The sequence below is a fragment of the Myxine glutinosa genome, chromosome 1 (genome assembly GCF_964187855.1).
Source record: "Myxine glutinosa chromosome 1, kmMyxGlut1.1, whole genome shotgun sequence".
NCBI classification, from domain to species: domain Eukaryota; kingdom Metazoa; phylum Chordata; class Myxini; order Myxiniformes; family Myxinidae; genus Myxine; species Myxine glutinosa.
Window position 1 is genome coordinate 330,143,436 of NC_136261.1, and position 16,018 is coordinate 330,159,453.

Consider the following 16,018-nt stretch of genomic DNA (forward strand, 5'->3'; position numbering starts at 1 on the left):
ACACACACACACACACACACACACACAAACCTATGGTGGGACTAAATGCAAAGGTCACACCAACAACACAAATTGTCACAATAACAAATGGTAAGGGGAAAACAAAGCTAGGATCAAATATCTTGCCAATCTTCTCTTGCAGACATTCCATCAAAAAACATTCCTTACAGCAAAGAAAATTCATCCAGTCATCTATGAAATCGACAGGATGTTGATTGACAAAAGCGAACCACTGTGGTTCGCAAGGAGAAGCTGACGTTTCAGGCGTTGACCTTTCACCGTTAACCCTCTTTTGCTCCGACGAAGGGTTACGGCCTGAAATGTCAGCTTACCCTTACCTCCCACAGAGGTTGGCATACCCCAATCAGCGTCCTGTTGATTTCATCCATTGCTCCACCTGTCCGCTGCAGCAGATCAAAGCAAGCATTCATCAGCAAGACTAGTTCTTCATTCCATACAATAATGTACCTTGTAAAAAAATTTAATGAGATGCATTCACTTGGCCAGCAACTTCGTATAGAAAATGACTATTCTATACATCTTCCAGTAATTAACTTTAAAATGACAGTTACTGCTAAGCGCCAGATCACCAAACACTTATTAGTGGCGACTAATGGCCTAAATATTTCTTCAGTAATTAATTGATGGGTCAAGGAGCCAAATGAGAGGACCATATGTCACGCTCCCATGCACCAATTGTTCACCCATACAAATACAAGGACTTGTGTTGACCAAAGATCAGTTTGTGTGAGATCATGGCAAGATGGCGCAGAAGTAGCACCACACTCATCTTTGAGTCGTGTAGCCTGGGTTGGAACCGTGACCCGACTATAAGGTGTTGGATTGAAGCTTAGCGGGGAGGGTTGCTGGTCACAAAGTTGGCCGTCCCTTGGAGGAGCATTCCGCAATGTTGGCCGCCCATTGGAGGAGCATTCCGCTGGTGATCCGTTTGTTGATGGATGTTAAAGATGCAACTGTGCCTTTCAATGTCTAACAATGTGCTATCGCTGGCACACCAAAACAGATTCCAAATTACTCCCTAACATGCAGGGGGCCTTTGCAGTGGTGGCAAAGCCATGCCCTCCCGCCCCAGAAATGATGCACTCTGCAGGCCAAACATGCATATGATACGATGCAAGTCTGTGTGGCAATGAGAGCACACAGCCATGCTTGAGCTCAGGTGATGCCCAGTTATGATAACAGAAACAACCTCGAACAGATCAACACTCCAAGGAAATCAATATTCCATTGCGTGTTTGCAGCATTTCATGCGCATTTGTATTTTCTTCAAGTACAACTATTGTGTTTATCTGTATTGATCGCAGTGTATTGTGCATTTCCCCTTCCATTATATCAATAAACGGGTATCAATTTTAAGAAAAACCATTTATAACGGGTCGACAGGATGGCCTAGAGGTACCTACGCACACTCGCCCCTGCTAAGCTGTCTAGCCTGGGTTTAAATCCTGAGGAGGTAATTCCCAATAGAAAGTGCTTACAGTGAGAAATGGCAAAACTAACAAGTAACCGAGGCAGACATTTGTAAATTGTAAACACTATGAGATATTGAAAAAAATATGAATGGAAGTGGAGAGGAGGGGAATGGTGAGACTAAATTAGATGGAACACAGTGAGATAGGAATGGATCAACAGTTTTCCTGGACGTTTCAAAGGTTGAAAATATTGTCCCATCTCAGTATACACCAATTTTCGCTGTGTGCTCCACCCTCCTCCTACCATAGGATATTTAGAGTTCTTAAGGTAATGTAAGCAGAAACGACAGCCAGCTTAAACACCTCCTCCTAATGGAAAGTGATATGTGCAAAGCCATAGTAGCTAAGTTAAGACTAGTTCGGTCTAGATACGTCAACAAGGTTACCCATGGCAGGCAGCAAGTGCATTGGCCTCGAGCTCTGAAATACCTCCGTAGAGGTATTTATACACAATAAATAGTAGAGCACATACCTCCGCCAGTTTACGAATGTATCCCACTGATTGGCCGGACGTGCATCCGGATTGAAACCAAAATCGAATTTGGCTTGTTCTTTTCACTTACCCAACTCATGTATCATGTCCATGGCCTTTTGAGATATCATGCTTTATGTTTTATTTTGGCGTCAGCAAGGGCATCCGGCCATAAAACATTGCCTCAAACAGGGAACCATGATTGTCATGGGGCCCGCAAGGCTAACCCCCGCTCTGGCAGGGAAAATGGCCTTAAAACGATCATTCATTCATTCATTCATTCATTCATGCTTTATGCTATTATACAGTGCCTTCAGAAAGTATTCACACCCTTTGACTTTTCACATTTTGTTGTGTTAAAGCCTGAATATAAAATGCATTAGGTTGAGTTTTTTTTTCACTGATCTACACATAATACCCCATAATGTCAAAGTGGATTCTTTTTTTTCAGATATTTTTACAAAATAATTAAAAATAAAATACAGAAAAAACTTAATTTACATAAGTATTCAACCCCCTTTGTCAATACTTCGTTGAAGCGCCTTTGGAGCACAATTTGGAGTGTCAAAGCAAAGGGGTTGAATACTTATTGACTCAAGACGTTTCAGCTCTTCATTTTTTATTAACCTAGTAAAAATTTCAATCAAAAGAATTCCTCTAACATTATGGGCTAATTTTGTGTAGATCAGAGACAAAAATCTCAATTGAATCCATTTTAAATTCAGGCTGTAGCACAACAAAATGTGAAAAAGTCAAGGGGTGTGAATACTTTCTGAAGGCACTGTATATATCAAATCAATTTGTCCTTGTCACACACCAAACATGTACACCAAATTTTGTCAGAATCCGTCCACAACTTTATTAAATATCCTGCTCACAGACAGGTGCAAACTGAGGTGCAAACATAACCTCCGTCCACCTTCGATGGCGGTAAGTAGGAAAGAGCAGGTGGTTGTCACGTGGAAGTGGCAGGGATTGTGGAGGGGAAACAAAAGGAGGCAATTGAAAGTAAAATGTGATTTGGCATGTATGCCAAGTATTTGGCAAGTTTTACTGATGACACCTGAATGTAACATCGCAGGAATCGGTCTGTCCTCTCAGCCCTAGGGTTACGTGAAGGCTCAACATGTACCAAGTTGAATATAATGTTCTCAAGATAAAGAGCCACACCTTCATAACATCATGCATTGAACTTTCAGTTCAACCAACAAAAAGAGAAGCATTTGAACAAATATGTCCTCGGTAAATGCAGCATGACAGTATGTACAAGAAAACTGCCATGTCGGAGGAGGCTATTTGTCCCATCATGCCTCTGCAGGATGAGGAGACAAAATAAATAATTATATACGAGTTTATCAATGTATTTATTTCTAGAACCTAACCCAATTTGTAACAATTACTAAGTCGAGTAACATCCAATCTCTTTATAATTATATTGCATATCCCACTTAATCGCTATGCATGGAATTAAATGAGGATCCTGCCGCACAACACATTCTTTTTGAGAGATCCCATGGGATATTTAACATCCACAGCCTAAATTGAGACAGAACAGCCAGTCCCTGATCCAAGGATGGGGTGGTCTCTGCACGGCAATTGCAGTCCGATTCAACTCCAACGAGGAAGGAATCCAGGAGCAACAGCCAATGGTGAATTACACGACCAAATGAGCTAACTCCCCATCCCTCAGTCTACAACACCTGCTTTTCCTTGCATCGAGTCTCACGTCCAAGGAAGAGGTGAGCTCTGCTTAGCTTCTGCAATCACAATTGGGCACATTCAATCTGACAAGTGGGAGGCCGAAGAGCTGTTTTTAAAATTAAAAAGCTCTAGGTGAGAAAATGGAGTAATGAGTGACATGCTAAGTCAAAATTTTGGAATTGCAATCATGTTCCTGATGTAGAGGTTAAAGGTTTCACAGCAGATGTGAAATTAGTGTCATCGCAAGATTAATTGCACAGTGTATTGGGACGGGGTAGGAAAAGTTGCATGACCACGATCATGACAGGTGATGATGCAGTGCGGACGAGGGTGCAGGTCATGGTTAAGATGATGTAATGGTGACATGCACATAACAGGTTATTCACAGGCAACTGGTGATGGGAGCAGCAGGAAAGATGGGACAGCGAGAGGCTCTAATTTAAGTCGATAATAGATAAAGTGCAAAAAGTACTATTCAAAACAAGGACATTTGTTCCTACTCTACGAATCAGAGCTATTACAATCTTCCAGCTGATGGTGGCTGGCCTTGCCATATAAAGGAAAGTTTTCAAAAGAAAAATCCTTATTAAAACCTTGGAATGTTTCACCGTCTTGCTGGTCCTTTTGTACACACTTTGTTCATGCCAATATATGAGGGAGTTTGACAACAATTCTGTCCTCAAAGTCTTTCCACTCTGCCCATAATACAGAACAGGGTGCTGGTCAAATCATGTATATAAACCTCACTCAGCACCTCTTTGTTGCACACCTCAACTTCCGAACATTACTTGTACTTTGACAGTGACACGGAAAGCTCCGACTGCCAAGAATATTATCTGATTACGCATTAGTAGTCGTTTGATTAAACGCAGCTGAGATAGGCGATCACATCACAACATAATTCTATCAATCCCCCCAAAAAAAAAACAATAACAGGAAAAATATTCTTCTTCTTCTTCCATTTAACGGCCACTATTATCTCCACTTAGGGATTGGCTGGAGGTACGCTTGGCCAAAATCTTTTACGAACCGGCTGGGCCATCCTGATATTCGAAAAAAGTAGTTGGGGCAGAATTTTTGAATTTGTTCAGGGTGCTGGCGATAGCTCGCGAAGGGCACCGTGGGATCTTCAGAGTCCACCAACTAATGCTAGCAGATGGGGTGCCAGCTTAACGTCCATCCGAGGGACGGAACACACAATGATGAATCACCCTGCCTGTGAAACATCGGGATGGCAGTTGGCAGCTGGGCCAAGATTCAAACCCAGGCTAGACAACTTAGAGACGGCGTGCGCACCTCTATGGAACCTTGCCACAACCTCAATAACAGTAAAATAAAAACATTTGTGTTACTTACCTGTACATGATTAACTGTGCATGACTTGCTTGGCTCGGAATACCTAAAACTCCATAAGGAGAGCATCTGCCCTTCATGGTCATATCCAGCAAGGTTTAAGTGTCCGGCTTCAGCCACCACGTGCCGCGGCCCAAGAATCTGTAAAATCCTGACTATGCAGTGCTCAAAATGGCAGAACATTTGTTGCTTTCGCTTATTTTGGGCACCCAAAAGGAATCCAAGCTGGCAGTCACGCAGCACATCTGAAGCATCCCAAATTTAGGTACCACAAATTCACATTGGCTCCAACGATCTGAGGCATCTTAGCGGCAGAGCAAATAGGCACTGGAAATGCAGTTACAAGTGGGTGCATTTTATCAATGCGAATGTAAGTGGCGCTCATAAATAACAGCACGGAAATGCGTGGATGTGAAAGCATGGAGGTGCAAAACGCATTAGTAAAAATGCTTTACAATAAATTCCATCGAGTGTGTCAGAGAAACGGAAGGAAGCACGAGATTGTACGTACGGTGGGAGCAGTTACAAGACAATGAATGATGTACAGAACAGGAGGCACGAATAACGAACATTTCCCTGGGAATTAATGCCAGCCTGTACCTCATGATAGCCATAAAAAAAACATGCCATCTACAGGAGCACAAATCAGCTGCAATATGTAGTTATCGGAAACATGGACATACTCACAGGCCTGAGGGCAGCTAACCAAAGTGAATGTGGCAGGAAACACCAGCAAAGGGATCGTTCACACCCAGAGCACAGGGCCTGCTGTGCGGTACAACTTCTGCTCCTTCCGTATAAATCTGCTATTTATATGCTTTCCACACGACTTGCCACTCCCTATCAGAGCAACTGACAAGTATGCTCCAGAGTCTAACAGCAAGAAAAAGGAATATGGGGGGAAGGGGAACCAATAATACTCCTCCCGAGTGCATTGGGTGCAACTGGCGTCTTGTCCCTGCGACCTCCTCAATGGGCCCACATTCCGCCTTCTCGCCTTTCCGCAGCGAGAGGCAAAGGCTGCTTTAATGTTGGACGTGTCAGAGATTGTTGGTCTCGCTGCGGTATTCCCAAATGCTAGGACGTCGATGAGGCTGGGCCAAGATCCGCTTTTGTTTGCACTTTGCTCATGCAGTGAGAGCAAAGGTCAAAGTTCATGTCCCAGCTTGAGCATCTGCTGTCTGCAGTACCACCTTTGCTTTACTCATCACTATTATGTCTCATTCACAGTACATGCACCTTCAAAATATCCACAGAAATAATGTGGATGGCAATGCCATTGGATGCATAATTGCAATCGACTCTCGGAAGGAAGAGTTTGACAATTTCCTTCACACAAGTCCTTGTGGATCTCTATTGTTTGGCCCAAGAAAGTGAGTCTGGTTATAGCACATTCGATTAATGAACAGGATTGAAAAATTAAATTGATATATATGGGAAAATTACATGCGCAGATCAAGAATCGAACCCAGGTCCTCTGGAAATTTCTGTGATTTGTCCCCCCCCCCATTGGAGGAAGACCCTCTCGTGTTCAGGCCGTTGGTGCCCCTTTGTTTGGCAGCGAGTGTCCCAGAAGCATTGACGGAAAGAGAGTGGCAATCATCTGTGTGGGAAAATTGCATGCTTGGTCAGGGTCGCCCAGATAGATCAGATGCCAGACCACTGGTACGGTTTTCCAGAGGACCTGGGTTTGATTCCTGGTCTGGGCATGTAATTTTCCCACATATATCAATTTATGATAGCACAATGAAAATCACACTTTGTACAATAACAATAAGAATTGCAGTGATGCCAACACTTACCATTTGTGGTTGGCTCTTTGGGCTGCAGTTAATATCATCAACCTTGTCATTGGCTGAACACGACAGAAAACAGAAATAAAAATTAGACATTAAAAACAAACGGTGAAAAATGTCACAACACACGCCAAATATGGCAACTCACTTAGTTATTCATTTTTCAGTCAAATGATAACACCGTATTTGAACTTGTTGCACAAAGTAACACTTTTGGAAACATAAGATGCTCCAACTAAATAATAAATCAAATGAGTGCAGAAAATAAGGTAATAAATTTAAACACACACACACACACACACACACACACACACACACACACACACACACACACACACACACACACAAATATATATATATATATACTGTATATATATGTATGTGTATATATATATATATATATATATATATATATATATATATATATATATATATATATATACATATATATATATATATATATATATATATATATATATATATATATATATATATATATATATATTGTTGCGGATATGGGACTTGGCCTCAATATCCGCTTGTAAATACTCCCCTATTTCCCCAATACTCCCCAACTATCCCCAATCCCCCATTCCCTAGTCCCATTGCCTGTAAATAACACTCTGTAGAACCGACCTTCCCCTTTTTCCCCCATTAAATGTCGTGCCCAGGTCCACCGCATCTCACGTAGACAACTTTCGGACATCTTGCTAGTTATTCTTAGTCTATGTCAGTTAAGGACTCGTTTCCATTAATTCTGACTCTTCGTTGCACCAGAATGTGATTATATGGCACCAGTAGTGAGTTTAGGACCTTCCCAAACCTCCTCCCATCTTCTTCCCCAAACAACAACTACAACAACAACTACAACAACAACTACAACAACAACTACAACAACAGAGGGGCGCGGCGCGGCGTGCGGGGAGTGTGCGTCCTCACACCGGCGTGGTTAGCCGCCATTGCCCATGCGCTCCACGGGGTTACCACGAAGGGGCTGGCTGTCAGCTCCTCGTCAGGGGCGGAGCCAGTAACCCCCCCGCACCCAATAAGAAGGGCGGACCGATTCCATCTGGGGCGGAGCTAACTAGCCGAGGGCGTGTCACTCCCCGCCGGATATACGCAGCGACTTACCGGACGTGACGAGAGATGCGCCCCGGGCTTGAAGAAGAGCCAGTCACCACCTTCTAGCGCTGAGAGAGACCTCCCGCATCTCTGGACCGGACCGGGTCGATTCTGTCCTTGAGCCAAGAGTGCACCTTGAGCCATCGATACCCGCTTTCCTTGCCATCAATCCCCGTGTGAGTCAGTTTTTGTCCTGTTTATCTGTCGTCTGTCGGGGCTATTATAAGAGTGTGTCTAAGTGCCTGCCTTTCTATGCTGTCCCTCTTGTCGTTGTAATCTGACCTTCCGCCCTAATATAACCTCCTCCGGAGGTCTTGAGAACCGTATCCCTGGTGTCGTGTCATTTTAATCCCAGCCGTTGTGTCCTTTTCCTTCATTGATTTAGCGTAGCGCGACTCGGCAACGTTCGAGTATAATCGGGTAACTTGTGCGGACACGGCGGCCATTCCGCTCGGCCCACCATAACATCAACGTCGTGTCTGTAACAATTGGTGTCGAGGAGTGAGATTGGACCCGGAGCGCGTTTACGCGCTCGAAATTATAAAGGCGAAATTTGATTTGTTTTACGGAAATAAAAACCCGAATTTTGAAAGTCGCGCTATGGCGGATCAAGACAGCTGGGGTCCGGTAGAGGAGAGTGAGGCAGGGTCGGTCCAGGACCAAATTGAGGGACGTGAGGAGAGCGAAGCAGCGAGGGTAGCAGACGCACAAAATGGCGCCTCGCTGGTCACCGCGCCCGCGACCGTGGCAGCGCCCCTGGTGGATTTGAACCTTTTTTTTCTACAAATGAAGGCCCTTATGGACAAGAATAGCGAAGAAATGGAAAGCAGAATGATGGGGGTAATGGGGAACCGGATGGATGCTCAGAGTGAGCGATTGGAGGGCCAAATGGGGGTAATGGGAAACCAATTGGGGGTAATGGGAAACCAAATGGGGGTAATGAGGGACGAAGCGAGGGGTACCGGTGAGGGATTAGACAATAATTTTAAGGGATTAGACAAGAAATTAGAGGGGTTAGACAATGGGATAGAAGGGGTGAAACATGGGTTAGGAAGTAGAATAGAGGGATTAGACAATAGATTAGGGGAAATACAGGAGGGGTTAATGGGGGTAGAAAACAGAATGGCCGCTCAAGAGAATCAAATGGAAGGGATGCAAAGGGGGTTAGAGGGGTTAGAAAACAGTATGGAAGGCAAATTGAGGGACATGAGGGACCAAGCGGAAAGGGAAGTTAACCAAATGGGGCAGCAGATAGAGGGGGTCAGAATGGGGGTAGAAACCAAACTGGATGCTCACAGGGAGGAAATGGAGCAGATGAGGGTGGCATCTGGGCAGGAGATGCAAGTGATGGGAGAGGAGATCAGAAGAGGAGTGAGTGAGGAGGTCGGAGGAGTGCGCGAGGAGGTGAGGCACTGTAAGGAGCGCATGGAGAAGGAGGTGAGAAAGGGGACTGTAAAATTGCAAGGGGGTATAGAGGAGTTGACGCTGGGAGTAGAACAACTGACAGTGGGACAAAAGGAGTTGGGGGACCAGGTAAAGAAGAACACAGCGGTAATAGAGGGTTTAAAATCGACACAGAAAGAGATGAAAAAGGACGTAGGGGTAATTAAAAAAGAGTGTCAGACGGTACATGAGGACCTGACGAGGAAAATGGACAAGGTGGTAGAAGTGATGGAGGTTAAAGAGCGGGAGGTGCGGGAGCACATAGAAAAAAATTAAGTGGAGTTAGAGGAAGAACTTAAAGGGGCGCACGAAGAGATGAAGGAGGTGAAGCAGAAATTAGAAGAAGTGGAAGAAGGGGTGAGCGAAATTAAGAAGCGACGGAGAGAGGATAAGAAAGAGATAAAAGAGGAGATAAAAGAATTGGTCCAAAGTCTGTGTTTGGATCGTGATGATGTGCTCATTAACCGGATGAGGGATTCGCAGGTGATGGAGGGGAAGCGAAGAGGAAGAGGACCCGGTGTAAGTGGTGACCAATATGGTCGTGCGTATGATGCGCCAGATGATTTAAGAAGCTTGGGGGTCGAGATGGACCCGGGTGTTCGTGAGAGGCCGTTGGTGAAGTGTGCGACAGGTCTGGTGTGCGAAAAAGGAGGTGTGCGAGAAAGTCCGACTCTGGGGTGTGTGAGGAAAAAGTGCGTGCCAAGGAGTGAGGGTGCTGGCGAGAGTGAGTCGGTCGTAGCGCGTGTGCGAGGGGGCACATGGAAGCGCGGTGTGGTAAGTGTTACAGAGGGTGTGACGGGAGAGTGTGCGCGAGAAAGGTGTGTGACGGACAGGTGCATGGGGAAAGAGTGCGCTGTCAAAGGCAAGGACGAATGCACACCTGTGGTGAGTGTTACAGAGGGTGTGACGGGAGAGTGTGCGCGAGAAAGGTGTGTGATGGACAGGTGCATGGGGAAAGAGTGCGCTGTCAAAGGCAAGGAAGAATGCACACCTGTGGTGAGTGTTACAGAGGGTGTAACGGGAGAGTGTGCGCGAGAAAGGTGTGTGACAGACAGGTGCATGAGGAAAGAGTGCGCAGTCAAGAGTAAGGGTGAGTGCGCTGTCAAGAATGGAGGTGAGAGTAGTGAGAGTGACACGGAGCGTGAGTTGGTGGTGACAGGTGAGAAAGGAAGCACACCTGGAATGGTAGAGCGTGAGTGGGAATGCACGCTGGAGTTGGTGGTGAGGCACGTGGTTGGGTGTGCGAATGAGAGCACACCTGTGATTGTCACAGAGGAGGGGGTGCGAAGAGGTGTATTGGTGAGGTGTGCGACCAACGAATGTGTGCCAAAGTGTTCGGTGGTCAGGTGTGTGACCAAGGCTGTGAGTGGAATGAGCGTACCTGGGTGTGTTAGAGAAGGTATGACGAGGAGCATGGAAACGGCTGCATGTATGAGCAAGAAAGGGGTAGCGTATGCGTATAAGCATGCAGGGAAGGCATCGACGTTAAACGGAGCAGCGGTTAGGTCGACTTTTAGCCGAAGCGGGCCCTCGGTGGGTGCCGGGCCTCGCTTTGAACGGCCGCGTCCGTGCTCCACTAGGCGGAGCTGGCAGCCCGATAGAAAGGGTCGTCATGGCGACCACTTTTTGGTGAGACGTGCCGTGCCGGCAGGTCGAGAGCGGGACATTGGATGGCTCCGTGCCGAGATGGTGCGTGGGATCTCGGCACGGGTAAGCCCCCGTCCCTGCACCGAATGCCGGACGCATCCAGCCGCTGCCACGAAACAACCCGCATTCATTGCTCGGCTTTACGAAGCCGGGCTTTGGACAGGAATTGGCGCACCGAGAGGCATTAGTGAGTAGACTGAGTGATGAGGTTAGTGTTTTGGCCCCGAAATTAGAGAAAAACAAAATTTGATGATTGGCAAAGGATTGGCAGTAGTGATTGGCAGATGATGGGCAGTGATTGGCAAAATTTTTGATTTATTGAAATTTGATGTGCAAAATTGGTAGTGAGCGATAGGCCCGGTGGGTAAGGGTGGCATCCCTGCCACCCTTCCCATGGTGTTGGGGCAAAGGAGCTATAGTTTATGGGGTGTATGGCAGTGAAAACTAGCCCGGGTGGGTTAGGTTATATTGTAGGGATCTAGAAGAGATTGACATTAGGTGACGTTAAGTTTAGTTAGTGACTGATACCTGTAGTGGGGACGCAGGTAGTTTAGTGTGGATGATAATGACGTGGGAGCGCCATAGTTTAAAGGGACGACTGGGAAGCGCAAGTTTCAGAAGGGAGTAGTTAGCTGAGATGATGCCGTGTGTGTGAGAATTGAACAGGTGTGATTGCACAGGTGTGCAACTGGACAGGTGTGTGGAGCAATGGATGAGTAGTGAGTGTGGTGGATCAGCGCGAAGGCGCTTGGGGAGAGAAGGGTGCAGGTGGCACCAGGTGTGAGAGCACAGGTGTGCAAGGACAGGTGTGTGGAGAGAGTTGGAGTAAGTGGTACGGAGTGGTGTGCATGGTGCGAAGGTGTGGATGGGGGAAGAGTGGACCCCCATCACGGATACCCAGGGCGGGTAGTGTAAGTGTTAGGTAGAGGGTACAGGTAAATTGTGGTTGGATATTGGCATTTGTGGTGCGGTTGCAGAATGGTGTTGTGGATGGGTGCATTAGTGTCGTGGAAATGACTGGGCGTGTAGCCTGTTAGTGTGTGTAGTTGGTTGGGCACTCCACCACTGTGAGGATGTCGGCCAGGTGAGGCCGCAGGTGGGCTCTGGGAGCCGGTAGTTGTGAGTGGGTGCCTGAGGATCCCGGGTGTGGATCGGGCAGCCCAGTGCCAGAGAGGGCACCGAGTGGGGAGAGCGCCAGAGGGCCTTCCCCAGGTAGTTAGGTTAGGGTAAGGAGCAGGTAAGCTCGGAGGCAACTGCAGTGGTGGAGGTGTGCAGGTGGGTAGACCCGCTGGGAGAGGTACACGCCACAGCCCAGAAATTGTGCGAGGGCACCGGGAGATGAATCGGGGGAGTGAGACCCCAAATTGAAAAGCACCACAGTTTGGCCAATGGGAATTGGTTTTTAGAACCCATAGTGTAAGAGGGCCAATGGTTTGGCCGGAGAAAGACCCCGGGTAGTGTAAAGTTGTTAAAGTCATTTAGGGGATAGTTAGGATTGATGAACCTGTCGCACCATACGCAGCCACTTACCTGAGGTGATGATGATGACTCCACACCTGTGTTTTCATTGTTTTGTTGCAGGAAATGAGATTGCTGTGGATTTGTGAGACGCATCACGACGTGGATGAGACATTGGGGTGATTCCATCTCTCCCTCCCTAGGAGGGACTGATGATGAATTGGTGATAGCAAATTATGATGTTGAGTTGGAGATGGCAAATTTTGATGAGAGTTGGAAATAGCAAATTTGATTGGTTAGGAGGGAGAGAAGACGAATTTGGTTTATGGGAGGAACGGGGAAGACAGTAGGGACGTTTGTTGATTAGTAAAATAGATGTTTATGGGTAGTGTTGTGTTTTGTGGATACAGTAAGGGGTAAGGGAGGGGCCATGTAGGTTACCTGGTGGGGGGGGGGGGGGGAGCGTACGGTAGGAACGTACCTGTCTCACCTGGTTCCCATGTGCCCCTAGTGTGCATTACCTTGTGTTGCGTGCACTTTTGCGCCCTTACCACCTTACTCACTTGTCTGCTTCTTTTGTCTCCCACCTCCGAGGATCTGGCTTTGGGGCAGAGAGAGAGGAGAGAGAGGTGCTGGCTTCGCAGTTGTGGGCCTGCACTTTCGCTGCTTGCTGCCTGGATCGATACACCATATGGACCGCAATGTTTGTGGCCACCCACCATGGACCGCAGTTCTTATGCGGCCAAGCACCACCAGTGGATGGACCTATGGGTCAACGTGGCACCTATGCCATACAGGTGAACCACTTATAGTTGGCCCCCTGACGGCCACAATAAAGAAATGGCCGCGGTTGGCGCCTTTCTTTATTTTTTTGAAAGAGGCAAGAAGGCCAAGTGCACCACACGAAGGCAAGACCAGCGGCAGAACATCGGCCGGCTGCGACACCACCGGTGATTTATAGACACTTTATTGGTGCACCGGATGGTGCTGACTGTACATGATGGGGTGGTGCTTTTGGTGCTTGGAAGGGGTGCTCTGCACATTATTAAAGGCCGTAAGGCCACAGAGCACTCGTGGGTTGGTGTATCGATGCTGGCATGCGTGCTCTCTCTCTATGCATAACATCTGCATGTGTTCCTCCAAAAACAGGTCCTGGATCGTAGTGTAAATATCAGCGTAGTCTTGTGTAAATAATGCTCCCTACCGGCTGTATGTTTAGTTTGCGAATTCTTTCCGGATTCGGTTATCCTGTGGGTGTGTTTCTGTGAGGAGAAGGGTGCAACGTCGCAGGGGGACATATTTACTCATTTGTGAATATCCGTAAAACTGTCGCACTCAGGGTAGAGTTAATAGTAGAGGGAACTACATCTGAGTGCCACACTAAAATAGGTAAAAATTTATCGGGTCGGGACACCCCGAGGGTAGAGAAGGGTGCAATGTTGCGGATATGGGACTTGGCCTCAATATCCGCTTGTAAATACTCCCCTATTTCCCCAATACTCCCCAACTATCCCCAATCCCCCATTCCCTAGTCCCATTGCCTGTAAATAACACTCTGTAGAACCGACCTTCCCCTTTTTCCCCCATTAAATGTCGTGCCCAGGTCCACCGCATCTCACGTAGACAACTTTCGGACATCTTGCTAGTTATTCTTAGTCTATGTCAGTTAAGGACTCGTTTCCATTAATTCTGACTCTTCGTTGCACCAGAATGTGATTATATGGCACCAGTAGTGAGTTTAGGACCTTCCCAAACCTCCTCCCATCTTCTTCCCCAAACAACAACTACAACAACAACTACAACAACAACTACAACAACAACTACAACAACAACTACAACAACAGAGGGGCGCGGCGCGGCGTGCGGGGAGTGTGCGTCCTCACACCGGCGTGGTTAGCCGCCATTGCCCATGCGCTCCACGGGGTTACCACGAAGGGGCTGGCTGTCAGCTCCTCGTCAGGGGCGGAGCCAGTAACCCCCCCGCACCCAATAAGAAGGGCGGACCGATTCTATCTGGGGCGGAGCTAACTAGCCGAGGGCGTGTCACTCCCCGCCGGATATACGCAGCGACTTACCGGACGTGACGAGAGATGCGCCCCGGGCTTGAAGAAGAGCCAGTCACCACCTTCTAGCGCTGAGAGAGACCTCCCGCATCTCTGGACCGGACCGGGTCGATTCTGTCCTTGAGCCAAGAGTGCACCTTGAGCCATCGATACCCGCTTTCCTTGCCATCAATCCCCGTGTGAGTCAGTTTTTGTCCTGTTTATCTGTCGTCTGTCGGGGCTATTATAAGAGTGTGTCTAAGTGCCTGCCTTTCTATGCTGTCCCTCTTGTCGTTGTAATCTGACCTTCCGCCCTAATATAACCTCCTCCGGAGGTCTTGAGAACCGTATCCCTGGTGTCGTGTCATTTTAATCCCAGCCGTTGTGTCCTTTTCCTTCATTGATTTAGCGTAGCGCGACTCGGCAACGTTCGAGTATAATCGGGTAACTTGTGCGGACACGGCGGCCATTCCGCTCGGCCCACCATAACATCAAAGTCGTGTCTGTAACAATATATATATATATATATATATATATATATATATATACACAGTACATATACTGTATATATATATATATAATGGTATCTGTAATCTGGTTCTCCAACCTAATGAGCGGACAACATGACGTCATCGCCATGCACGTCCGCCTTGCCTGCAAAGTTCCAGAGGAACCATCTAGCAGTGCGTCATTACGGATTATAAATACAGATACTGTCACAAGTGCATGCAAAACTCACAGTTACCGACCTGGTTTCGCCCTTGTTGGGGCTTCATCAGGGCAACGCAGTGAGGCTTTCCATACACTTGTAACTCTGTGACCCTTTCGGTTTTTATATCAGTCACTATGCGACCTTCATATCATCAGTGGAGAACCGCCAGCAAGGTGTCCCATACAGCTGCTGCTGCACCTTGCTGGGAGCGATACGCACCGCCTGCCACGCGGTGACGTTATCTAACGTTAATTATGCTAACAGAGATAACGTCACCGCGTGGCAGGCGGTGCGTATCGCTCCCAGCAAGGTGCAGCAGCAGCTGTATGGGACACCTTGCTGGCGGTTCTCCACTGATGATATGAAGGTCGCATAGTGACTGATATATATATATATATATATATATATATATATATATATATATATATATATATATATATATATATATATATATATATATATAGATAGATATATATGGGGGGGAGGGGGGGAGGGGAGGGTGTGGGGGTGCCCGGGGGAAGAAGGGCCCCTCCCCCTCCCCCTCCCCCTCCCCCCCCTCCCTTCCCCCTCCCCCCATCCCCCCTCCCCTCCCCCCCATTCCCCTCCCCTCCTCTTCCCCCTCCCCTCCTCCTCCCCCTTAACACCAGGGGGGTTGATTCAGCCTGTCATCCTACCGAGGTCGGCCAATTGAGTACCAGTTCACTGGTAATTCCCTGTGTGCGCACAGAGGCGCCTAACAGGGTTGGCGGCACGAACCCGGAAGTCGGAACTCATTGTCG

The 16,018-nt window shown here is 47.4% G+C and overlaps 1 protein-coding gene across 1 annotated transcript in view; it reads right to left on the reverse strand.

Annotated features, from left to right (window-relative positions):
• LOC137412026 (neuron navigator 2) overlaps positions 1 to 16,018 on the reverse strand; it is a gene marked incomplete in the record, with an annotated part of 519,476 nt that overhangs the window by 359,241 nt on the left and 144,217 nt on the right. Inside the window, 1 exon segment of the mRNA XM_078769766.1 lies at positions 6,822 to 6,874. Within this exon segment, the coding sequence (XP_078625892.1) occupies positions 6,822 to 6,874 (53 nt within the window).